Raw genomic sequence first — 25856 nt, 5'->3', positions numbered from 1 at the left:
CGTCTTGTTTTCAAAAGGTTAACTACTTCCTAGTAAGTGATCTTTGTTTTCAAAAGATTAACTACTTCCTAGTTAAGTGAAATGACTGAAAAATATATGGATACAAAATATTAAAGCTTTGAGACTTGGCAGTTTAAAATAAGCATTTTATTAAGTCCAGATGCACTCATGCCAAGATTTAATTCTGAAATGCTACAAATATATATATTTTTTTTTCTGTAGAAATATTCACCAACTTGCTGGTGTTTCTGGAGAGAATGTTTTCAGTCAGCAGAGTGCATCTCACTGTGAGCTCGAAGTCCACGAAAAGAACAAAGATCATGAGTGGCACCTAAGGCTCCTCCCTCTCTCGGGCAAAGAGAAGCATGGCCTACACTAAAAAATAGACTCAAAATCAGATAGGATTAAAAGGAAACAAGCTGTTTAAATTCTAAAAATACTGTAAATCTCAAGGACTTCTTTTCCCTTGCAGAAGTAATAGATTATCATTAGAGAAAACAAAATAAAATAAAAATAGCCCACAATTCTGTCATTCAGGGATAACTACCATCAACATATTCATACAGATATTTTATCATCCATCCATTTTTTATACCAAAAATGGGATCTAGCCTTTTCACTTAAAATAACCTACACTTCTTTTAATGTCCTTAAATATTATTTTATAATTAATGCAAAATCATTACACAGTCATGTATACACTGGGCTACATAGTATTCCATTTAATGGATTTCTACAGCTTATCTAATTGTCTAGTGCTAGGTTTTTAGACTGCTTCTCAATGATCCTCAAGACAGAGGTCAAAGACACTGTAAGATCTGCCAATACTATACATTTTTTGTTATTTATGTATGCACATATGTATGTATACACATATGTATGTGTGTGTGTGTAGGTATATATGTATTTATTTTAGGATTTCTTCCCTGAGTCTAGATAAGCTATATTTGTAAGAAATAGACTGGGTATCCTGATTCTTCGTAGCCTGCCCAGTGTGAAACACCATTCTGAGTTCATTTTCTTGTCCCATCCCTTTGTAACTCAAGGTGGGTAAGAATTAGGGTGGGCTCCACAGCTGAGAAATACGAAGTTAATTTACTCTTGCATAGACTGGATTTGTGGACCTGATAATCGTCTGCATCAATCCATAAATAAACTGAAATTCATTTTTACAAGAAAGAGTATGCAAACAGTAACAATTTTTAGGTTTCTAAGAGCAATCAACATAGCTGTGTTCTTTTACTATGAACCTAAAGGATCTTGCACCGATCATCAAAACCCAGGCTACTCTTTAAGCTTATTTCAAAACCTCTGAAGCACATACCTCAGTAACACTAACCACAGCAAGTTTTCTAGCAACATAAGGTGTCAGCATGCCAGCTAAACTCTTCCGTATGGTTGGGTTTTCTGGGGTTGCTTGTTCTTCAGACAGGTACCCTCCAAGGCGACTTAGGGCAAGCACACTCAGTTTGGCAAGGTTATTGGCTACTTCCTGTTATTAAGAAAAAAAAAATCAAGATATTCAAGTAGATCTCTCAACTTATATAGGTAACATACTAACTTTCTGGAATCAAACCTGCACGGAACACATTTTAAGAAGCAGTAAGCAAACAAGAAAAAAAGAATCAAGAGTTCCCAACATTGATGTCAGACAACTTATGCATTAGAAAAGCTTATTCCTTTATTTATAGGAAATCATAAGAGCCTATGTATGTATCTTATGTATCCAATCCCATAACTCACAGATAATTGGAAGAAGCAGGTTTAAGCATAGGGAGGGGAGACTTGCGTGCCACACACTGACAATATAAGTAATGGATGACAGTGACTAGGAGAACAGGAGACAAACAGTATCTATAAAAATCAGACAATTGCTCAATGTGTAGGAAAGCCAGTCCCGATAGCCTGATGGTATTCTATTTCCCTGTGTACCCAACCATAATTTTACAATCATAAAAGTAACTGAGTAATCAAGAAAAGATTAAACTATGTCTATTACACGCTATTGCAAATTTCTTTACCTCAAACGCTTTCAACGTAAATGGTTAAGATAAAATGTTTTGGGACTTAAAGAGTAGTAAACTTAGTTATCTTGAAAAATAGTTTATCCCTTGAGGTCACTGGAGAGCTGAAGCTTTGCTTCACCTTAATTTACTATTAACCTATGGTTTGGGCTCAAATTTAATATTAAAGCAGTGTTAAAGTTACCTGCTGGTTTGTTTCTTCGTTTTTCTGAATACCACTCTCTTCCAGTGTATAATCATAATTAAACAGATAACCAAGCAGATGCCACAAAATTCCAGCCTGAAATAGGTGTGTCTGTAGCCAGAAATCCACAGCAAAAGAACTGACACATTCTACCCCAAGAGCAGCCACCCGTGGAATACTCTGAGAGGAAAAGTAAAACAATTTATAAGGTAAAAAGAAGCTTCCAAGAAAAACTGGTTGCTGTGAAGTTATGTCAATAGCTACCTTACTGTGCAAAATGTTTACCTCCTCCTATTTTAAATTCCAGTTAAAATTCAAATCTTATAACCTTCGAAGCCTAAAATAAAAAGTGACCCTTTTTATTTTAGGTGACATAAGATGGCAGAGTTACTACTATCTTGGAGGCTAGTGTTCAAAGACTTGGGAATTCAGTTTTTCCCATTTTATATATAGAGTTACAGGTATCAATAGCAACTCACAGGTTAATGATCTTAGGTGCATCAATGATCTCCTTAGTGCAGTATAAAGAATTTACTTCTTCCTATTAGAGTTCAGATTCTTATTAAACACTTACAAGGACATGAAGTTGATATATACTTGAGCAGATACTTTCATCAGCGATCCTTACTTCTAGGTACCTTAGTCCAGGAACAGCCTCTCAATCCTACTCCATTCCAACACAACTCTCAAACTCTGCCCAGTTATCTAAGAAGTCTCTCTCTCCTTCCCCGTCACTTATCATATCTACCCATAGTCAACATCCCCCAGCAGTTTTCAACGGGGAGGAAACAGGAAGCTTTCAGATCCCTAAAGCGTTTCTCACCAGACTCTTTTAAGTTTCAGGTTTTATACGATCCTTTAATTTTACCATTTATTTAGTCTAGCCTTCTCTCTTTTCTTCTTTGACTCTCTTCTAATGTTTGGGGGGACCCACCTTCCTTTAGAAATGTCACTCTAGCCTTATTCTTTGTGTGCCAGCCTAGGGACAAAGCCTTCACTGGCTACAAGGTTTCTATGAAAAATGCTTTTAGAGATCCGAACAACTTACTTAAAAATAATTTGGGGAAAACACCTGTTTACAAGTTGGGGACTGTCTACTTGACAAGAAAACCCACTGCTGACTGTATCCAGAAAGCATTAAAGATGAACTCCACCTTGCCAAAATATAGCACTCGACAGAGATCTTTGATGACACCAGGCATTTCTGTGATCTTCTCTCGACATTCTTCAAACTGAGCAGCCACACTATAGCATTTACTTATGTGTCCACACACCTGCAGACAATAAACGGAAAAGAGAGTCATGCGTGTATTTTTTATTTAAGGTAATTTTGTCCTGTGGGATATCACAATTCTATTTACATACTCTTCATGTCAATTAGCTAAGCATAGTAATGAAGGCACCCTCACGCTTCGTATGTCTAGTAGCCAAACCACACAAGGGGTTGCCACGAGTCACTAATTAACTAAATGGCAACTGGTGGTACTCCTCTTTGAGCAAGAAATAAAGCTATCTCATTAGATCACATATACAACTCTCAGCCCAACTACTTCAAAATACAGGATGAAACACAAAAGCCTATATTCAATTGTCCTGTATTCTAAGTTTTCTTAGTATAAACAAAGGGCCACATAAAAAGAACTCTACAATGATCTTAATGAACTCTTCATGAATTTTCTATCAAAGAAAGCAACTATTACAACCTTAACAAAAATAAAGCCAATTAAAATACTAGGGATGGGAGTGAGAGGTATAGAGGGAAACTGTGGGAGAGGATAGAAAATAAATGAAATAAGAGTCGCAAATGACAAATGTTTGAAGCTGGGTGATGGGTACATAAGGGTTCATTATACCATCCTCTACTTTAAGAGAAAAAAATTAAGCCAATAGACCATAAGCAGTCTACTGCAGTGATTCTTAAAGTATGGTACACAGACCAGCAGTTATCAGTATCCTGTGGGAACTTGTGAAAAATGTGTATTATCAGGCTCCTGTCCCAGATTCACTGAATCAAATTCTGGGGTGAGGTACACCAACCCATGTATTAATGAGCCCTCCAGGTAATTCTGATATATGTTAAAGTCTGAATCACTGGTCTAGTGTAACTTTCTTAGAATGGTATGTTTTAGCCTCACCTGTACTGACATGTCACTTGGTCTACTGGAACGATTCAAGACAGCCACACAGCGACTAAACGCCTCTTGTAACACCTGCCAAAAAAAGAAGTCAGCCATTAATGTTCCATTTTGACTTCAACTCTGGAAAATATTTTCCAGCAGAAATAAAATGTAAATAACCTTTTAATGTTAGCTATTTGGTAAATAAATGTTTGCTTAATTAACTTGGTTAAATAAATAGACAAAGAAGTCCTAGTAGTTTCTTTTCAAGCATTCCCAATAAGCTACTTTGCAAGCAAGATTAAGTTAACCAATTTTGAATCCAAGACAGTCCAACACACATTAAAAAGTAAAGCTTCATTTTCTCCTTAATTTTGGTACCAGAATATACAGAATATAACATTATGTTATCTGATGAAATAAACTGAAGGAAGGACTATATCAACTGTATTTGTACTTGGTGAATTGTGTTGCCAATAGTGATATGATGTGCCTAAACCAGTTTAAAGATAAGCACAAAGTGCATTCCATGTCACCTCTATTCCATTTTCTCTTCTGAGTTCTTCAGCATTGAGGGCCGAACAGTTGACAGTATGGAAAGCCAGCTCTGCAGCAGCAGGCAACAATGGTGATTCTTTTGAGAAGAGGAGGTCATCTGAAGTTTCTATTGTTATAGTCCTAATTAGCATGGGGTATCCTGCATATTTATAAGGCTGTAAATCTGAAATAACCAGAGGTTAGTACTGGGAAAACAAAATCAGAAAACTTGTTTCTATGTGATTCCAAGAGTCTTTTGCCATAATATTTCTAAATCTATTAAAATATGCTATAGAAACAAGTAACATGGCAGAATTAGCTGGGAGATAAATGAAAACTCAGGAATAACACATGCCTTACCTTCTTTATGGCGGTTAAAGAGGATGCTCTGAGTTTTGAGAATTAAAATTATATTCTCTGGATCTGGTCCATCCACTATTTTTGCTGATTTGGTACATAAAAATTCATATGCTTTATTTACTTTTTCAAACATATCCTGTATATAACCGAAGACAATTAAACTTTAATTTGGAACATCTCAAATCACAACCTAAACAGAACACAGCTCGTTTCTTTTTTACCAATCACTTCTTTAGCTATTATTTTGCTTTTGTTTTTTACATTAAGGAATTCATTTCAACCATAATCTAGTAGTATATTGTGTAAGGTGAAATGTTTTTCTCCAAACTACTACCCAATTATCTTAATACTATTTGCTGAAAAATTATTCCTCACTGGGTTTATACCATTTATATCTTATTAAACTCCTACATACCAGAGACAGTTTGCATTGACATAAAAATAATTATTATGCCAACTACTGTCGGGTTGATTCTGACCCATAGCGACCCTACAGGACAGAGCAGAATGCCCTGTAGGGTTTCTACGGCTGTAATGGTTACAGGAGCAGAATGCCACTCTTTCTCCTGAGGAGCTGCTGGTGGGTTCAAACTCTGACCTTTTGGTCAGCAGCCAAGCATTTTAACCACTACACCACCAAGTGCTTCAAAATTATGCTAGCATATGATAATTATGATATTGATTATTGAACATTATTGCCAGGTTTACAAGATCTATTCTGAAGTACAACACTATCAGTAATAAGATTATATCCATACACCTACAAGGAAGACCAGTTAATACAACTATTATTCAAATTTATGCACCAACTACTAAGGCCAAAGATGAAGAAATTGAAGATTTTTTACCAACTTCTACAGTCTGAAACTGATCAAACATGCAATCAAGGTGTTGGTAATTACTGGCGATTGGAATGCAAAACTGGGAAACAAAAAAAGGATCAGTAGTCGGAAAATATGGCCTTGGTGACAGAAACAATGCCAGAGATGGCATGAGAGAATTTTGCAAGACCAACAACTTTTTCACTTCAAATACCTTTCTTCAACAACATAAACAGCCAACTATACACGTAGACCTCACCAGACTGAATACACAGAAATCAAATCGACTACATCTGTGGAAAGAGACAATGGAAAAGCTCAGTATCATCAGTCAAAACAAGGCCAAGGGCTGACTGCGGGACAGACCATCAATTGCTCATATGCCAGTTCAAGTTGAAGCTGAAAAAAATCAGAACAAGTCTACAAGAATCAAGGTATCACCTTTAGTATATCCCACTTGAATTTACAGACCATCTCAAGAACAGATGTGAGGCACTGAACACTAATGATCAAAGACCAGACGAGTTGTGGAATGACATCAAGGATATCATACATCAAGAAAGCAAGAGGTCATTAAAAAGGAAAGAAAGAAAAGACTGGTGTCAGAAGAGACTCTGAAACTTGCTCTTGAATGTTGTGTAGCGAAAGTGAAAGGAAGAAATGAAGTAAAGAGTTGAACAGAAGATTTCAAAGGGTGGCTCAAGAAGACAAAGTATTATAATGACATATGCAAAGACCTGGAGTTGGAAAATCAAAAGGAAGAAGGTGTTTGGCTTTTATCAAGCTGAAAGAACCGAAGAAAAAATTCAAGCCTCAAGTTGCAACACTGAAGGATTCTATGCGCAAAAAACTGGATGCAGGAAGCATCAAAAGAAGATGGAAGGAATACACAGTCACGGTACCAAAAAGAATTGGTTGACATTCAACCATTTCAGGAGGAAGCATATGATCAAGAACTGATGGTACTGAAGGAATAAGTCCAAGCTGCCCTGAAGACACTGGCGAGAAACAAGGCCCCAGGAAATGACGGAATACCAACTGAGATGTTTCAGCAAACGGATGCAGGGTTGGAAGTGCTCACTCGTCTATGTCAAGAAATTTGGAAGTCTGCTACCTAGCCAACCGACTGGAAGAGATCCATATTTATGTCTACTCCAAAGAAAGGTGATCCAATCGAACGTGGAAATTATTGAACAATATCATTAATATCACACACAAGTAAAATTTTGCTGAAGATCATTCAAAAGCAGTTACAGCAATACATCGACAGGGAACTGTTAGTAATTCAAGCCAGATTCAGAAGAGCACATGGAACAAGGGATATTACTGCTGATGTCAGATGGATCTTGGCTGAAAACAGAGAATACCAGAAAGATGTTTACCTGTGTTTTACTGACTATGCAACGGCATTCGACTGTGTGGGTCATAACAAATTACGGATAACATTGTAAAGAATGGGAATTCCAGAACACTTAATTGTGCTCATGAAGAACCTGTACATAGATCAAGAGGCAGTTGTTCGAACAGAACAAGGGGATACTGTGTGGTTTAAAGTCAGGAAAGTGTGCATGAGGGCTATATCCTTTTCACCATACTTATTTAATCTGTATGCTGAGCAAATTATCTGAGAAGGTGGACTATATTAAGAAGAAAGGGGCATCAGGATTGGAGGAAGACTCATTAACAACCTGTGTTATGCAGATGACACAACTTGCTGAAAGTAAAAAGGACTTGAAGCACTTACTAATGAAGATCAAAGACTACAGCTTCAGTATGGATTATGCCTCAACATAAAGAAAACAAAAATCCTCACAACTGGACCAATAAGCAACCATCATGATCAACAGAGAAAAGGCTGATGTTGTCAAGAATCTCATTTTACTTAGATCCACAGTAAACACCCATGTCAGGAAATCAAACAATGCATTGCACTGGGCAAATCTGCTGCAAAAGACCTCTTAAAAGTGTTAAAAAGCAAAGATGTCACTTTAAGGACTAAGGTGCACCTGAACCAAGCCATGGTGTTTTCAACCACCTCATATGCATATGAAAGCTGGACAATGAATAAGGAAGACCAAAGAAGAACTGATGTCTTTGAATTACGGTGTTGTCAAAGAGTATTGAATATACCATGAACTGTCAGAAAAATGAACAAGTCTGTCTTGGAAGTACAGCCAGAATGCTCCTCAGAAGCATGGCGAGACTTCGTCTCACGTACTTTGCACATGTTATCAGGAGGGAACAGTCCCTGGAGAAGGACATCAGGCTTGGTAAAGGGTCAGTGAAAATGAGGAAGACCCTCAACAAGATGGACTGACACAGTGGCTGAAACAATGGACTCAAGCATAACAACGATTGTGAAGATGGCAAAGGACTGGGCAATGCTGCATTCTATTGTACAGTCACTATGAGTTGGAATTGACTCGACAGCACCTAGCAACTGCCAGGCACTGTGCTAAATGCTTTACATACATTATTTCATTTAAACTTCACAACACCCGTGTGAGGTATGTACCGTTATTATCCTCATTTTTTTAAATGAAGATATGAACTTAGAGATGTTAAGTAAGACGCCTAATGTCACAAAGTCAACTGGTAAAAGAGCTAAGACCTACACATAGGTCTGACTCCTAAATTCATGCTCTTAAACTATTATTCCATTGATCTATGTGTTGATTCTTGTGTAGGCATCGCACAGTTTTACAGTTGTAGCTTTATAGAATGTTTTAATATATATCCATAAAATACTAATTTTCAAAATTTCTTCCTATCTTGATTGTTTTCTCTTCCAGATCAATTTGAATTGCTACCAGTTCCTCAGAAATACCCCAGGCTTTTGATTAAAAATGCTTTAAACATGTAGAAGTGACATCTATTCAACATCAAGTCTCCTCATTCAGGAATACTCTGACTGTCCCCAGTGAAAAACACTGACCTTAGAGTTAGTGGAAATTACTCCTAGTTCCTAGCAATAGACTACCAGTCCTAGTTTGGAAGGGTTCTTATGAGATTTCTTCTATTATGAATGTCCACTGGTGTTTTAATAAGAAGCTAGAAGAAGCAGGATCAGGAAAGCTGGAAGCAAACGATTTTAAACCTGAACTAAACTTTCTACTTCTCCAGTTAAAGCGATTTAAATTTGGCTGAATACACAAACCCAAAACAATCTGAATAGCAATGGCATCAACTACTAATGAATTAAGTTCATCTACATGCCAAACCTTCAATTACTCATGTGACTACCCATTAAAGCTGACCACCAAATAGACATGGGAAAGGAGAGAGAATAAAATCTGAAAGTTACTAGTCACAAGGACAGTCCTACTGGGAAAGTGAGGGAGGGCCATGAAGGCAGAAAGCATAGGCACATGGGCTGAAAGTTTATGAAGAGGCAGACAATGGAGAAGAAGCTGAGAACAAACTTTTCTCCTCCAAATAGTAACAGAGCAAAAGGAAGTCAGCCCCAAAGCCCTAATTCCAAAGGCAGTACATACCCTCCCTTCTGGATTCTTATCAGGGTGGTACTTCTGTGCAAGCCTGAAGTAAGCTTTTCTAATCTTGCTCTCATCGTGCCTGTTAAATAGGAAAACTGTTTCATGAATACAGCTAACTGCAAGAAAAAAATATTTACATGATCATCTAAAATGTTTTAACACAACCTTGCTTTTATCAGGAATTTTATGTGATCATTTATTAGGTAGTAAATTAAACCCAGTAAGATTTAAGTTAAGATTATTTTTTATTTATCTTTATAGCTGGAAGATAATGCCTAGAAGTTCCCTATGCAAGGTTATCATTCACTTTAAATTAAAAAAAACATACTTGGGGTTTGAAGAACTAAGAAATAATTTCTTAAAAAAAAACACCAATTTTTCAAAATATCCAAAATATCATTTCAAACTATACTTTCAAGTTAGTATATCAGCCTTGCCAAAATGTACCAACAATTTTAGTTTATATTTAAGAAAAAGTCTTTTAAACTATTTTTCTCTAACATATCTAATCTACCATAAAACTTCACTGATAAAGTAAATGTGCATTTTTTTCTACACATCTGTCATTCAGCATTCTAGGTGTGTTGCTATCAAATCTCTACCTCATACACAACACAAACTGCAAGAGGAAAATGAATATGTGGAATGAACGCCAATGTCAGAGACACTGCACACGTTATTTCAGTTAACAGAGAGCAATAATTGTAACAGCAATAACAGAAGAAGGCGTTCTGCTAATAAATCTGCAGTAGTGAAAAATCACGTGGATAGTTCCATATGGTTATTCCTCTATGTGTGTATAGCAAAGAATAGGCAAAAATTTTTTTAAATTGTTGGTTTAAGTATATTCACATACATTTGACATTGATATTTTAAGGCAAGGTAGACGAGTACTATGGTAATACTGAAATAACTCACGGCCCCTGTCCTTGGGGGAGATTAAGCACTTCATAAGCATCATCTATTGACATCGTAGGTGGCTTCTTTTCTACTTCCTTCTTCCAGGCATCAAGGGTATCTTTTAGAAGCTTAACCTTAAAGACAGAAGGTTAAAATTTATATCTACTAAAATAAAAATATTTCAAAATATAATTTTTAAGTTATAGAATTCTAGTGTATATGTACTTACATTGACATTTCTAGGCTACCCAACTAACCAGCTTTCTGAAATACAAATACATCCACTCCTCACTTATCGACATGGTTAGGTTCCAAAGACCAGGTCGTTATGCAAAAATGGTTGACCACATCAGATCACAAAATGGAGGATGACTACATCATTACACAACTGCCAAATTACATCACTATATAACTCTCAAATTACATCATTATATAACTGCCAGATTACATCATTACATAACTGCCAAACCACTGAGAATCATGGCCCAGCCAAGTTGACACATAACCTTAACAATCACAGCCAGCATTACTCTTGCTTCGCACTTCGGCGTTCATTACTGCCAGACGTACATCGTTAATATACGAAATAGTTGGAGAGCAGATTTTTACCACTGTCATAAATGCAAAATGTCAGATAATCAAATAGTCGGTAAGCAAGGAGTAGGTGTAACCAATTAAAATCATCTTCTTAGCCGGGTAGCTGATTTCATTCTTGTATAAAACTGCAATAATACATGAGAACATTGAGATTCTATGAGTAGTCACGTTTCCCAGTTAATAAGTGGTGGAGCTGGATTCGAACCTAAGTGTCACTAAAAAGTTCATACTTTTCTACTACCCCATGTTGAACGTGGAACAAGTATCAAGGTCCACCTGCCTGTTCACAGCACTACAAAGTGGCAGTGGCTTGTGGTACAAATGGTAACTGTTCTGAAATCTTTTACATTGCAAGGATAATGGTATAACCTCTGCCACAGTAACAGGACATGGTATCCATGCCTACTTTATTCCAGGCTCCAGCAGATGTTCAAGGGCTCAGGCTGGAGGGGCTCCAAGGGGACTTTGTACAAGCAGACAGCACATACTGCTATACAAAGGAGCAGGTAGCACTGCCTCCTATATGTGCCAGGAATTATGCTAAGTTTCTCACGTGAATTCTCACTTAATCTTCACAACCATGACATGAGATGGTTACTATTATTATTACCATTTTAGAGATGAGAACTGAGGTGTAGAGAAGTCAAGCAACATACCCGATATAGAGCTATTAATGGCCAAATTGAGACTCAACCGAAACTGTCTAACTCCAACATCTGTGAGCTTACCCATTCTGCTATAAGGACAAGTTTCCATCAAGCTATTATAGTGTATAATTGCGATACACACATGAAATTTTGTTTTCTCCTTGCCACAAAAGATCGAGACTGTAAAGTTCTTAATATTTCCTCAAAAAAATTACCTTTCAGTTTGGGATTTACCCAAATATGTCAAACTACAATAAGAGTTGCACAGTGCTTAAGTAAGAGAGAATACTTGAAACTAATTATCCTTCTTATCACAGAAGGAGGAAACATCCAGAAATGATTAGAGGCTATTTTTATGGTTTCCAACCAAAAAACCCATTGCCATCGAGTTGATTCCAATTCATAGCAATCCTACAGGGCAGAGCAGAACTGCCCCATAGGGTTTCAAAGGCTGTAATCTTTACAAGAGCAGACCGCCACGTCTTTCTCCGGCACAGCAGCTGGTGGGTTCAAACTGCTGAACTTTCAGTTAGCAGCTGAGCACTTAACCCCTGCAACAGCAGGGCTCCTTTTTTATGGTTTTGGAAAGTACAAATTAATCTGCTTACTTACCGGATCTTTAATTGGCCAATCTGGAAACCGGAGCGTATCACAAAGTTGTTTGAGGTAATAAATATTACAAAATAGTTCATTTTCTAGCTGTGGATAGTTGATAACTGGGATGGGGCAATACTGATAAAGTGCTCTTGTGTTGCTCTGAAGACGAGGTGTGAAATCGGCAAGATGGGCAGCAATCTTCTCTATCATGAGGCGCCTACAATTATAAAAATCTCCATTCAAGCATTATGAAAGAATTATTTTATTTTAAAGAGAAGATTAAGATAGGTAATCATGTGAGTGTAGTTATGTGGATTTCTTTAGAATAACTCCATTACTGGTCTAAACTGAGAGCTTGTAAGTATGTTATTCAGGGTATTCTAAGTACTATTATGTAAAAATACTCAATGGAGACAATTATAATCTCCTTTCTGAACACTTATCTGTAAAGAAGACTACAGAGGAAAAGGCTGGTACTCCCAGACTTTCCTACTGAAAAATTAGGCATTAGAAGATCAAATGGATTGAGTCTGCATTCATAAGGGTATAGCCAGGAAATTCAAGCTTATTATTGTTGTTAGGTGCTGTTGAGTTGATTCCGACTCATAGCGACCCTGTCTGTGTACAACAGAATGAAACACTGCCTGGTCCTGCACCATCCTCACAATCGCTGCTACGCTTAAGCCCATTGCTACAACCACCGTGTCAATTCATCTCGTTGAGGGTCTTCCTCTTTTTTGCTGACCCTCTACTTTACCAAGCATAATGTCCTTCTCCAGTAAATGACCTCTCCTGACAACATGTCCAAAGTATATGTGAGACATAGTCTCGCCATCCTTGCTTCCAAGGAGCATTCTGTTCGCACTTCTTCCAAGACAGATCTGTTCGTTCTTTTGGCAGTCCATGGTACAGTCAAGCTGGCTATCACCCCCAAAAAGCTCACTACATGGTAGTAATTTTACTTAACTTAACCACAGTAGGGTCTGGCCCCCACCTAAGCAGAAACTTGATTTCACCAGTACACAGAGATATAGATCTTTTAGATGGGGACTCAGATTAACCAATCTCAGGAGAAAAAAATGACATAGAAAACTGATACTGCTAACTTATTCATAATTCTATATATTTGATTCCAGTGAAAAATATAACTGTCACACAGAATACATTCAAATTGGTGGCTATCACATGCCAAGCCTATAGGTCAACCTACCCTAGAAGCCAAATGATAACCAGCAGGTGCTATACAGAGCATAAGTCAGCCCAAGAAGGCTAAGAAGACAGGGATTCTTCACAAAGAGGAGATCTTGACAATGCAACTATGAAGTGTCAAGTCGCCAGTCTGGCTGGAGACTGCCATCTCCTGCTTCTGGGCATCTCCTTTTTCTGAGTTTCCAGAGGTTTCTCCTATGGCTTTCCCCTCCTAATAAGAACATTCTTTAGGAATATTAACCTTTAGACTAAAGTCAAAACATGCTGGCCAGGGAACCCTCATTCTAAAATGATTTTAGATATCTCTGCTCAGATGCATTTTGTGTGGACGTAATTTTTAATTAGTGGATTACAATCCTATATCCAAATTCCCAGGGTTTGTGTGTTTTGATTTTATCCCTATGTACCTCCTACATACATATTATCAGTTCACTGATTAAACTATAACCAGGTCTATAAATTTAAGAAGCACCAGCGGTAACAAGCCGTACCTTTATATACAGCTCTATTAATGTAATAGCAATTCTGTTAAATCATGTTAGAATTGAGAAAAATAAAAGCTTAAGACCTTGTCAAAACCCATCACACGTACGTGATTTGGCACCAATAAACTTTTGATTAGCTTTAGATTATCGTACTAGTGAAAGCATTTCTTTGAACATAATTAGTCAAACCGAGCTGCAAGTAGCAAAGATTCTGAGTATAAAATATAATCGTGGATGTACAACACTGTGAAGGCAGTAAATGAATTATGTGAATTTTACCTCAATTTTTTAAAAACTAAGGAAAAAAAAAAAATCAATCAACCAGGTCTATAAATTTAAGAAGCACCAGCGGTAACAAGCCATACCTTTACATACAGCTCTATTAATGTAATAGCAATTTTGTTAAATCATGTTAGAATTGAGAAAAATAAAAGCTTACGACCTTGTCAAAACCCATCACACATACCTGATTTGGCACCAATAAACTTTTGATTAGCTTTAGATTATGGTACTAGTGAAAGCATTTCTTTGAACATAATTAGTCAAACCGAGCTGCAAGTAGCAAGGATTCTGAGTATAAAATATAATCCATCACTAGACAGAGGTGGTGGATGTACAACACTGTGAAGGCAGTAAATGCATTATGTGAATTTCACCTCAATTTTTTAAAAAGTAAAAAAATATATATACATATATATCAATCAATCAGCTGGCTATTTACCTCATTTCACTACTCCAGATTGCTTCTGGAGTGTCAAATTCTCCTAGAAAAATCTCAGAAAACTTCTCAGGTTCATAATTTTCTAAGTAACAAACCATTGCTTCAGGTAGGATGTGCCCAAGTATACTTCTTTGAAAAACATCTTGTCCTTTTGTCTTTGAAACAAAACAAAACAAAATGTAGTCAGAAACTCTAAAGTTACCTTTCAATTTTATAATAAATAAGTTATAGCTAGAGAACACTTGAAGAACAAGTTGAAACAAACTGCTTTATGCGTTGGAAATTTAGATGGAAACAGGACAAAATATGAAATGGAAGATATCTGGTATAAACTGTCTGGAAAAGGCAAGATCTTAAATAGCCCACCCTCAGGAAATGTGGCTAGAATTTTTATTAAAAGTACTTATATTTAACTGTATTTAGAACTCCATATCCTCGGGCTGGCCAAAGAGAGTCAGGCTAATGATCATACTTTATCACACTAAATTTTTAAACTCATTTTTTCACCTGATGGAAATAAAACCTTAAAGACAAAAACCTACTATAAGTATTTTTCTAATTTCCTTCTAGGCAAATTGGGGATGTTTTCTTAAGTATATGACAAAGAGAGGGAGGGGAAGAAAAAAACCAGACATGGTTTTACCACTTGGCACAAAGACAAATTAGAAGATAAGTATTTTCAGGCTTTTTGTTAATAAAGGCCATAAATTCGCTGTTAAACTTTTGGGTGAAAAACTGCTGGTTCTGTTCTTTAGAATACTATCATTTGATAATTCCTACATCACAGCTGAAAAACTGGTAGAAACACGAATAAGAAATACAACTTACAGCCCAACTGTGAACATGAAAATCCCAGCTCTGTACGGGGATGACGTTAAAGGAGTAACTGAGCTCCTGAGAACATGACTACAACTGCCAGGCTCCTAAATAATTAGCCTTTGTGCTAAAGATGATTTTAGAGTTATTGCTGATATCAATTACCAACATGTACGTATAATTTAAGAAAGGAGAATGTGATTTCCACAATTTTCCTATTATTTTTGCTATCTGTCTCTGAAGACACACTGCTTAGGAGAATCAAAATAGCTCCCCTCTATTTCTAATTATTAACTACATGCCCTTCTTGCCTACATTCAGATTTTCTATAAATATAGTTTTGCTGTAAATATTCAACATACTTAGATGTGAAATGATGCATATAGTTTCTAATATTGTAAAATTTCAAAAAAAAAAAGATTACATATGTATAACTGCACAGAAAAAAAAGCCAAAAAATGTCAAAATGTTACATCAAGGTGGTAGCATTAGAGGTAATATCTCTTCTTGACTTTTTTATATTCTCATTTTCTATTTGTATAAAGCTGTGGAAATTTTACTGCCATGGGCATCACTTTAATACCATTAGACAGACTGACTGCTTTCTAGTGCTTTATTAGCTGCTTTATAAGCACGCAGTTTGGCCTAGTATGTATTGTCAAGGTGATATGACATTCCTTGGTTAGTGCCCCAAACAGTGGTCTAGCTTTGGTTTATTTTTTTGCTCTCAATAAAATCCAAAAATCAATGTTCCATGAACAGTCCAACAAAGTTCCAAACACCTTTCAATTATATACTGACAATAAACATCTCTTTGTAAAAGGTAGGTATGAAGTTTCAGGTTGTCAAAGCCACCTGGATAAGTCTCATCCTTTCTTGGATCCCTAGTTTTCCTCTGCAGTAAAATGGCAAGAACACTTGAGAGCACCTGAAAAATTAAGTAGCTTCAAAAAAGAAACCTAGCACTTCTATCACGTTGGGGTCTGGACAAAAAAGGCTGAAGTCTTACTGAATCTTAGCTGACTGTGTGAGACTCAGGTATATGAGTTATAAAAATCACTAATCTAAGTTTAACACAAAGAGAATAAGTTGCATTCACAAAGCTGTCAGGTTACAATTCACATCTGCAATTTCAATATTAAGTTTAATGGGCAATGTTTATTTTCATTTTTAAAAGATTAGCTTAGACTTTCTATATGCAAGGTACCATAAGGAATGTAAAAACTAAATAAACAACACCTGCCCTCAGGTGCTTAAAATCTAGTAAAAGGTAATCTATAAACTTCCACTAAGGCACAATATTAAAAATAAATAAATAAACACAGAGAAGGGTTGGAAAAATAAAAAGGTAATCTAGTGAATTTCACAGTGTCAAGACAGTTCACCGAATGTTAAGTTATGCACTTAAGAGGATTAACCTGGCTTACCTCCTCTGACTTGAAAGCCTGTTTCGTATGTGTGTACTTCAAAAATCTAGAAAGAAAAATAAATTACTTATCAGATATAGAAATTGATTAGTTTTAGTAACCTTAATTTTCTAAAGACCAGATCATAGACACACACAAATAAAAGCCACAAAAGGCAATTTGTAAATTCATATTCCCAAATTATTTAATTTCTAATTAAGGCAAGAATTTAAAACAACTAGAAAAGAATTTTAATTATGGTCATATTAAGACTATGTAATAACTGTACAATTTTAAGAAAAATCAAAATGTAAAATTACACATACAATATAATTATATAAAATATATATATTAAAATACTAGATAATAAAATTTTTGCCGTATGTGGTAAAGTGGTGAAATTCTGAGTATTATTTTCCTATTCTTCAGCTTTCTGAATTTTCAGACATGTAGCCAAACAGCTTTTATAATGAAAAATTTAATAAAAGCCATGACATACAAAAAATTCAGCAGAATAAATCTGCCCCTGTACAATTCAGATAAAAATTTTAAATAAGTTACCATCATAGTTCTTACCGAGCAACAGGAAGCACATTGGAACCTGTGTACATCATAATAAAGAAAAATACTCCGCTCAGATAAAGACGAGGTAACTGTGGGTTATCTTGCATGATAAGGTATAACAAAATACCAACTTTTTCAACAAGGATAGGGTCAAAGGTCAGCAGTAGCTAAAAAAAAAAAAGAATATTTTGGTTATTAGTTAAAAAAAAAAAACCCTACAATATCATTGCTCATTTTAGGTTTATCTATTTCATATGCTAAGGTAATGGTTTCTTATGTGTAGTCAATTATAAACCAAAATTTCATGGGATTCAGTAAACTTTATCTACCAATCTCCCAGGAGATTTGAAGAATGATTTCTTTTATGACATTTAATAAAGGGATAATAAAATAGAAATGGAGAACAGATCAAAACTTATTCAGAAAAAACCCAAACATGCCTGAAGCTAGTTTTTTCATGACCACAGACAAAACTGCTTCTAGTGCAAGAATGTTCCCAAGTGGACTCCTCTGTTAGACAGAAGGGAAAGGAAAAGTGGCTCTCTTTTTGGTTAGTTTCAGTTCAGCTGACAAGAACAATCTCCTGAAGCCTACCTGAGAATTCAAAGAGCAGAACAAAGAAAAATTATCAATGAAATAGTAATAAGAAATAGATCTAGAAGAGTAGGGAGAAGTCAAGACGGTAAACAAGTACCAGAAAATATGTCCTCTAGAAATCTAGGCCAGAAATACTGAAGGGATGACTCTCTGGGACTACCACACTGCATCTGGGCCAATCAAAACTATGGAGAGCTACTATGAATGAACATTTGATAAACGCATTTAATAAGTTTTATCTACAAAGCTTAATAAAATTAGCATTTCAATCTTCTATTAACACTTGCTTCCAAAGAATCCCCAATTTTGGGTCAAATGCTACCAGTAGAAAAAATTCTAGTAACAAGGAGAAAGTATTAGCTCAGATTCGGAGGTCAAAGTTCTAGACACAGATGTGAGACTAAACAGCTACATGTCTTTAAATACATAACTTAAAGTTCTCTGTGTCTTAGTGTCTTATCTGTTTTACAAGGTATTTAGATTAGATGTTTAGTACTATGATGCATTTTACAAAGGAAAAAATTGAAATATATTCACACAGGATTTTCCCTAGCATTAACAGCAGTTGTAGTGTGAGACCTGACTTTACTTTAGCACATAATATGGAAATTAGCAGGCAAAAAAAACCCAGAATATTTGAAATTGTAACTATACCACAAAACCCTGGACTGTCACTCAATGTATCTTAAAAAATAATAATAACAAGCTGCCATGGAGTTGATTTTGACTCATGGCAACCCCATGTGTATCAGAGTAGAACTGTGCTCCATAAGGTTTTCAATGGTTGATTTTTCAAAACTAGATCACCAGGCTTTTCTTCCAAGGTGCCTCTACGTGGACTCGATTTGAATCGCCAACCTTTCAGTTAGTAGCTGAGCACACTTGCCATTTGCATCACCCAGGGACTCCCCACTGTTATCTTAGACCATGTTAAAAATTCTGAAGCTATATCAAAGAGTAAAACTATATCAAGTGGTGATTACCTTAAAGTCAAAAGAAGTACAGAAATTCCTTACCAACAATATAGATGTCCCTAAACACTACTGCAGCTACCAAACTGTGCCGGGCAAGATTAAGATCTCCCAGAATATAGAAAGTTAAGGAAAAACAAAATTAACTTCTAAAAAATATTTTTAAACCCAGTGTAAAAAATATAGGCAGTATATGCTGTTGAAAGCAGCCAGATCTAACAATAAAATTCTTCTCCTGGAATGCTTCAATAGTTCTGATATTATTAAAAATTTTGGTTAATTAAAGTAGGTTAGCCTCATGTTATGCTGACCAAAACCAAAAAAAACCCAAAACACCAAACCCGCTACCGTCGATTCCAACTCATGTTGACCCTATAGGACAGAGTAGAATTGCCCCACAGGGTTTCCAAGGAGCAGCTGGTGGATTCGAACCACCAACTTTTAGTTAGCAGCCCAATGCTTAACCACTGCGCCACCAAGGCTCTGGTACGCTGGCCATGTGTCTTAAATTTTTTCCATCATCCCTTTCTGGCCTGAAATTAAACGTCATTTGCATTTACTTTCTTCCTTTCCTGTTTTGTTTTTGCGAGTCGTGGAAAAATGTTTGGGAAGGGGTTGATTTTCTAGGCACAGTATTTATCTACATATTGAGAGGAAGGCTCAACACAGAAAATGAATCCCCCCTTCCTTTGCACCATCTCTCACATGCAGCTACATGGTTCACTGGGCATGGAGTGGTAGTGGTTTAGAAGTACAAACTGCAGTGCTCTTTCATTTAATGGTGTGAACAGAACTGTCATACTAGAAAATCACACAATTTCTGAAATGTTGGTATGCTTAAATAACAAGTTGGTAAAACAGGTTGGTAAGGCATTATCGTATTCATAAGTCTTTGTTATTACCAGTGACTTGAATCAAACCCTGGTCTCCCACATGGAAATTGAGAACTCTACCACAGAACCACCCCTGCCCCCAGGCACTTATGCAGTATAATACAGAAATGTAAAAATATAAATACATCAATATACAACTGATAAGACAAAAACTGTATAAGTTATTAGCATAGATCTTGAAGTTAAGCCATGTGTGATTAATTAAAAAAATAATTTGACCACAGAATAGACAGGAAGAACACATTTACATAAAATCTCTGGGACCTGACTTGTTTAGGTTTAATGCTAATTATGGGGTATAGAGAGTTTCATTCCAAAAGGGCAGACTGACTTAAATGAAATAAAAAATTTAAGATACATTACTGTATCCTACATAATTTCAATTCAGCGCTTTCAGTAGGTTGCTACCCATGAAAACATATAACCCAGAATAGTCAAAACCTGAGGCATAAGCTAGTGAGACTGCTGTGATATCTCTTAAGATCCAAACCACCATCTCCACATCTCTGGCCTGCTAGTGCTTCCCAGTAGTCACAATATCAACCTGTACCACAAACTAGAATAATCACCTTTCAATTTTCACAACAGTGTGATTTTAAGAACAGACAATAAATTTCTTTTAGAGTAATTCTGGAGTCGGGATGCTACTCATGTTTGTACTCCTGGATACACAATCTTCCACAGCATACAGTATTCAGAATATCAACTCAACTAAGAGTAAATGAAATAAATGTGATTCAGAACTCAGACTATTTCAAATAAAACAAAGACTCAGGCTCATAATCAAATTACATAAGGGTAAATGATTCTTAAATCACTGCTCAGCTTGAAAACATGAAAGTAACTTACCTGAATAATATGGGGAAGGCAAGTGCTGTCTGACAGCAGTCTTTTCACTCTAGGTAAAGGCCGAATGATGGCATTATCTTGATCCCTAGAAAATATTTTCTAAGGTCAACATTTAATATGTTTAGTAAAATTTGTATTTTCAGAGCATATGGTATTCTACTAGGCATGAAGCAGTTACCTTACTTTTTTGTTAATGAAGACTAAGCTCTCATACAGCTGGGAACATGATTAGATATTTTGGTTTAAATCTATTTGGCTGCTTAATAGGGCTTCATTTCCTTCCATAAGATTTCCTTGAAAAACAGTACCCTAGAAGAGCCAAAGACTCTTATTTATTATTTAATTGATTAAGCTTGGTGTTGTCCAACACACTGTCAGTGGATATTTCCCCCCAAAGGGCATATCAAAGTTGGTCACATAAATTTAAACCTGAACTACTCTGAATATTTTCAAGTACAGCCTTAATACTAATGCTACATTACTTCTAAATACTGATTTTATGACTTAAGTCCGATCTGATTTTTAAAGAGAACTGGAGTCACGAAAACCTGAAACATTATTAAATATGTGATAATTTCTCGGTAACTTCTATCACAAAATATATTAGCATAGCAATAAAACAAAATGATGTATATGCAAATATTTTATAAAGATCAAAAAGTTCCATGCAGAAGTTATAATTACAATTATCAACAGGGAACAAAATCTCACCTTCACCAGTCAAGTGAGGGTAAGATGTGGGCCTTGACTCAAGTTCTATACCAAGAATGGTCAACCTGACATAGGAGCCAGTACTCACCACTGTCTATGGTGAGTTTTCTAATGACGAGTTATCTAAAATGTTCATATCTGATTCACATAAACATTATAATTGTTACTTTTGCTAGAGTACAGTTAGTGAGCCTCAATTTTGTAATATTATTTGAGATCTCTCAGAGAAAGTTGCTTTTTAGTCACTTTATCAATATAATTTCCAAACTATTTCTTTATATCGGGTTTTTTTGTTTTGCCAAAAAGCTCCAATAAGCCAAAGCAGCATTCTCCCAAGGCCACAAATGGGATGTTTTTGTTCTAAGTCACCAGAGTAATCTCATGCCATTACTGAAGAATAACTTATACCAATGGGGAGAACAAGATGTTTTAGAGTTCGTGTTAATCATGAAAGTATTCAATTGCATTTTACCTGCTTGGAAAATATCCACACATTGTTATTAACATGTTCAGTATAAGGGTAGCAAGGTCAGTTTCATTCAGTACAGCCTGTCCACTGGCTAACAGACACCACTTAAGCTGAGGTATGGCCTGCAGTGGTCGCCAACCATCCATGCCTTGAGCCCAGCACCTGGTTTTTGCATTTAACATTCCTTTGGCCCACAATTCTTGCATCTAAATGGACAGAGGCATCATTGTTACAAACAGATAAATAAATCAAAAACATTTTCTATTTTCTATTTCAAAGTAAATTCATACTAAACTATGAAATAAACATGCAAATTCACTATTAAAAACAAAAACAGTAACAACCAGCTTTTGATGGCAGGCTTTCCGGAACCCAAATTCGGCTATTAATACAAGAAAAACAGCCACTTAGGTGACTAAACTGCAAAACATAAGGAATACTGGAAAGAGTGAAAACAGTAGGCAGATTGTAAAACAAACAAATTATATACAAGCTCAAGACTGTGTCCCCTAAAAAACTATCTTTAGCCAAGTTCCAAAGGGACAAAGCCTAGGAGCGTGAGCCTGAGAAGGCAGGATCAAATCTGGGGAAATGTTAAGCAAGTACTGCCCCTAGTTCTTGGACCATATCAGCAATTTCCAGTGAATTTCAGACTACGTATTAAAACTTACTGTTCACACCACATAGATGCATTATCGTCTGATAGAATTATTAACGTGGGAATTAGTATATACAATTCATTATAACCTGAGTATCACCTCCATAATAGCAGCTTTAAACAATAAGATTTGAAGACATGATTTTATGTGTGTGTTTTTCCAAAAATGCAATCTAATCCTTCATGTGGTAATGGAGTATCAGAGTCCTTGGAGCTGATGATAGTAATTCAAATCAAGTTTAAAAATATTTCACATCTCTAGGGTCGCTATGAGTCTGAACCAACTCCATGGCAATGGGTATATGTGTGCTAAGTAGAAGGGTATAAGGAAGGCTGAGACCTTTACAAAAAATTTCTCCATGACACATACCTCATGAAATCCATATGGACCACTCCTTTCTTTGTCTGCATTGCCAAAATACCATTCCTTTTCACTCTCTCTTTTCATATCTGGAGCAGCTTCGATTACATTACTCTAAGTTTTAAAAAGATTTATTTACTGAGACAAAAATTTAAGGAGGCAGACACTGTCATAAAACAAAATTAAACAGTCCAGGTTTTTTTTGGTTTATATCCATTTAGAAATTCACCTAAATTTTTAAGTGATCTTATTTTAAGAGTAAAGGTTTTGATACCTAATAGTTTAAAAAAGCTATTTCCTTATTAATATGCCTTTGAAGTAAATAATTTCCTAAATTCACCCAGCAATCTAAGCTAAATTCAAAGACATCTACATTCCCAATGGTCATAAATTCTCAGGATACAAAAACTGTAGTGGCAAAGAATACTGGACAGAGCTATATAAATTAGCATTCACCAGTAACCTCAAACCACCATGCTCAGAAAACCGAAGTTCTTTTGGGGGAAAAAAGCTCACCACAAGTAAAAGCTTCAATAAGAATCGGAAATCATACTACACAAAGACTAAAATGCCAACAGTAAAGTTTTCAGGGATTTTAAACATTTAGTTTCAATCTATTACTCTCACTGCAGATTAATTCTTATAATTTTATGTATGTTTTATGGGAATCCGGAAAAAAAAAATTTATGCAGTTGGAATATTTTATTATAACATAAGTTTTAAATACTCTCATAACTATCAGTATTCAGTTAAACTTGTATAGAGAGGTATAGCAAAGAACATAGACTTCTGGGTTCTGTCACTTACTGGGCAACTTTGAGCAATATACTTGGCCTCTCTGTTTCTCTATGAAATGGGAATAACGATAGTACCCACTTTATCCGGATATTGGGAGATTTAAAGAGATAATGTATTATTGTATCAGAACAGTACCTGGTACACTATATGGCAATATAAGCATTACAATTACTATTATTCATGCCTAATAATAGAAAATGCCATATTCTAAATATTCAAATAGCATTTTTGTTAACAATTCAACCAAAATCTAATACGGCACATCTCCTCACACTAGGAGATTAAGCAAAAACAAAACATAACATCCAAAACAATCACCAACAAACTAAATATAGAGCCCTTCTATAACTTAGGTATCAGGAGAGGTCTTTCAGTAGAGACCTGCAGTTTTGCTTTCTTGTTGGCTGGTTTCAATAAGGCCCCCAGATTTCTCAAGGCAAAAGTATATTCTCAATGGTTTACATGCTAAAAGTTCGAGTTACATAACTGATGAATTCAGCTTAAATTCTAAACGTCACACATTGCCTCAAAATAAGTCACATTTAGAGATGTAATAAAAGAAAAAAGAGATACTGGAAAAATAAAACTGGATCATCACTATTTTGGATTGTCTTATAAGGGCTTCACTTTTTTGCATGTGAATTAATCTCCTAGGCATTAGTACCATCAAAATTATTGGAGAAATACCCTCATAACCACATACATTGACGTATTTTCAGATTTCTATGATTCTTTTTACCATAAAATTGTATTCAAAGAATGTTAAGCTTGTAAAAACTAGATAAGCATACATACCTGCAGTGGTACTGTAGCTCTGCTCACATGGAGATGTGCAAGCGTAAGCAAATCCACAAGGATTCTAATTCCATTGGAATCCATGAGATCCTTAACATTTTTCTGGAAGAGGAAAATAAACCTTTTTACATAATCTAAAACCTTTCTTTCCAACAGGCACTACTACCTAAAAGGCTTTCAAACAGGAGAATATCTAAAATCTCTGTGGAAATAACTGGCATAAGCTGGGATTACTTGGTATTGTCAGGATTTTGTGTTAAAGGAATATGAATTTAGATAAAGATTAAAAAGGCAAAAATGTATCACAAAGAAATCACCTAAAATTTTTTTCTTAAATATGTTTTGAGGAAAAAAACACACACACACACACACACACACATATACACACACATTAAAAAAAAAAAAAAAAGTGTTGCAGTCGAGTAGATTCCGACTCATAGTGACCCTATAGGACACAGAAGAACTGCCCCATAGCGTTTCCAAGGAGAGGCTGGTGGATTCCAACTGCTCACCTTTTTGGTTAGCAGCCAAACACTTAACCACTGTGCCACCAGGGCCCCTACATATATACATGTATATATATACATACATATATATATATAGGATATATATATATTTGTGTGTGTGTGTGTGTATGACATATACATGTATATATATACATATATATACAGGATATATATATATTTGTGTGTGTGTGTGTGTGTCTGTGTGTGTGTGTGTGTGTGTCTGTGTCTGTGTGTCTGTGTCTGTGTGTGTGTCTGTGTGTGTGTGTCTGTGTGTGTGTGTGTGTGTGTGTGTATCTGTATATCCTATAAAGCCTGGCAGGAATAACACCTGCGATAAACTTTCTGGTTCTACAATTACAGATGACATGTTTTTTTCTTTTCCTTATCCTGCATTTTCCAAGATCTTTTAAAAAATAGATTATTCCATAATTAGAAATGAAATTAGCCTTTTAAATATTTTTTTTTTTTCTGTAAAATTAAAACTGCTAATTTCTCAGACGTTAGGAGAGATTACACATTAATTTAAACTAAAACCTCCTAGGACTTATTAAATACACTTCATTCTAAAGCATTTGCAATACTTACTAAAAGTAATAATAAAAATTAGGCAAGTTGGTATTAGTATCAAAAATGTAAGGGAAAAAAACCCCAAAAGTCTGCTTAGACTTCACTCCAACATCCTACGATTGTAAATTAATGTTATGTATTACAACTATGAATTCTTGTTAGAAACCAGCATGAACTTATTCAAATGTCTTTCAAAAATGAT

General features: G+C 35.7%; 1 protein-coding gene across 5 annotated transcripts in view; it reads right to left on the bottom strand.

Moving 5' to 3' along the window:
- Positions 1 to 25856, bottom strand: part of DNAJC13 (DnaJ heat shock protein family (Hsp40) member C13) — a 119815-nt gene that overhangs the window by 27331 nt on the left and 66628 nt on the right. For 4 of the 5 annotated variants that reach the window (XR_002824859.1, XM_023735950.1, XM_004381404.1 and 1 more), the window contains 16 exons: positions 24582 to 24683; positions 22998 to 23102; positions 21973 to 22175; positions 20790 to 20874; positions 17492 to 17646; positions 16937 to 16982; positions 14694 to 14848; positions 12294 to 12495; positions 10456 to 10571; positions 9538 to 9616; positions 5223 to 5358; positions 4862 to 5046; positions 4344 to 4418; positions 3363 to 3482; positions 2209 to 2388; positions 1325 to 1492 (listed from right to left, as the gene is read on the bottom strand). Coding sequence is in view for 4 of the 5 variants with exons in the window: in XM_023735950.1 (XP_023591718.1) it covers positions 1325 to 1492; positions 2209 to 2388; positions 3363 to 3482; positions 4344 to 4418; positions 4862 to 5046; positions 5223 to 5358; positions 9538 to 9616; positions 10456 to 10571; positions 12294 to 12495; positions 14694 to 14848; positions 16937 to 16982; positions 17492 to 17646; positions 20790 to 20874; positions 21973 to 22175; positions 22998 to 23102; positions 24582 to 24683 (2112 nt within the window). In the remaining variant the exon portion in view is untranslated. The remainder of the gene's footprint in view (positions 1 to 1324; positions 1493 to 2208; positions 2389 to 3362; positions 3483 to 4343; positions 4419 to 4861; positions 5047 to 5222; positions 5359 to 9537; positions 9617 to 10455; positions 10572 to 12293; positions 12496 to 14693; positions 14849 to 16936; positions 16983 to 17491; positions 17647 to 20789; positions 20875 to 21972; positions 22176 to 22997; positions 23103 to 24581; positions 24684 to 25856) is intronic. The other variant, XM_023735951.1, reaches the window with a different exon arrangement.

Source organism: Trichechus manatus, unplaced genomic scaffold (assembly GCF_000243295.1).
Source record: "Trichechus manatus latirostris isolate Lorelei unplaced genomic scaffold, TriManLat1.0 scaffold00084, whole genome shotgun sequence".
In the NCBI taxonomy this organism is placed as follows: domain Eukaryota; kingdom Metazoa; phylum Chordata; class Mammalia; order Sirenia; family Trichechidae; genus Trichechus; species Trichechus manatus.
Note: the sequence above shows the minus strand (reverse complement) of the source record. Positions and strands in the feature narration are given on the sequence as shown.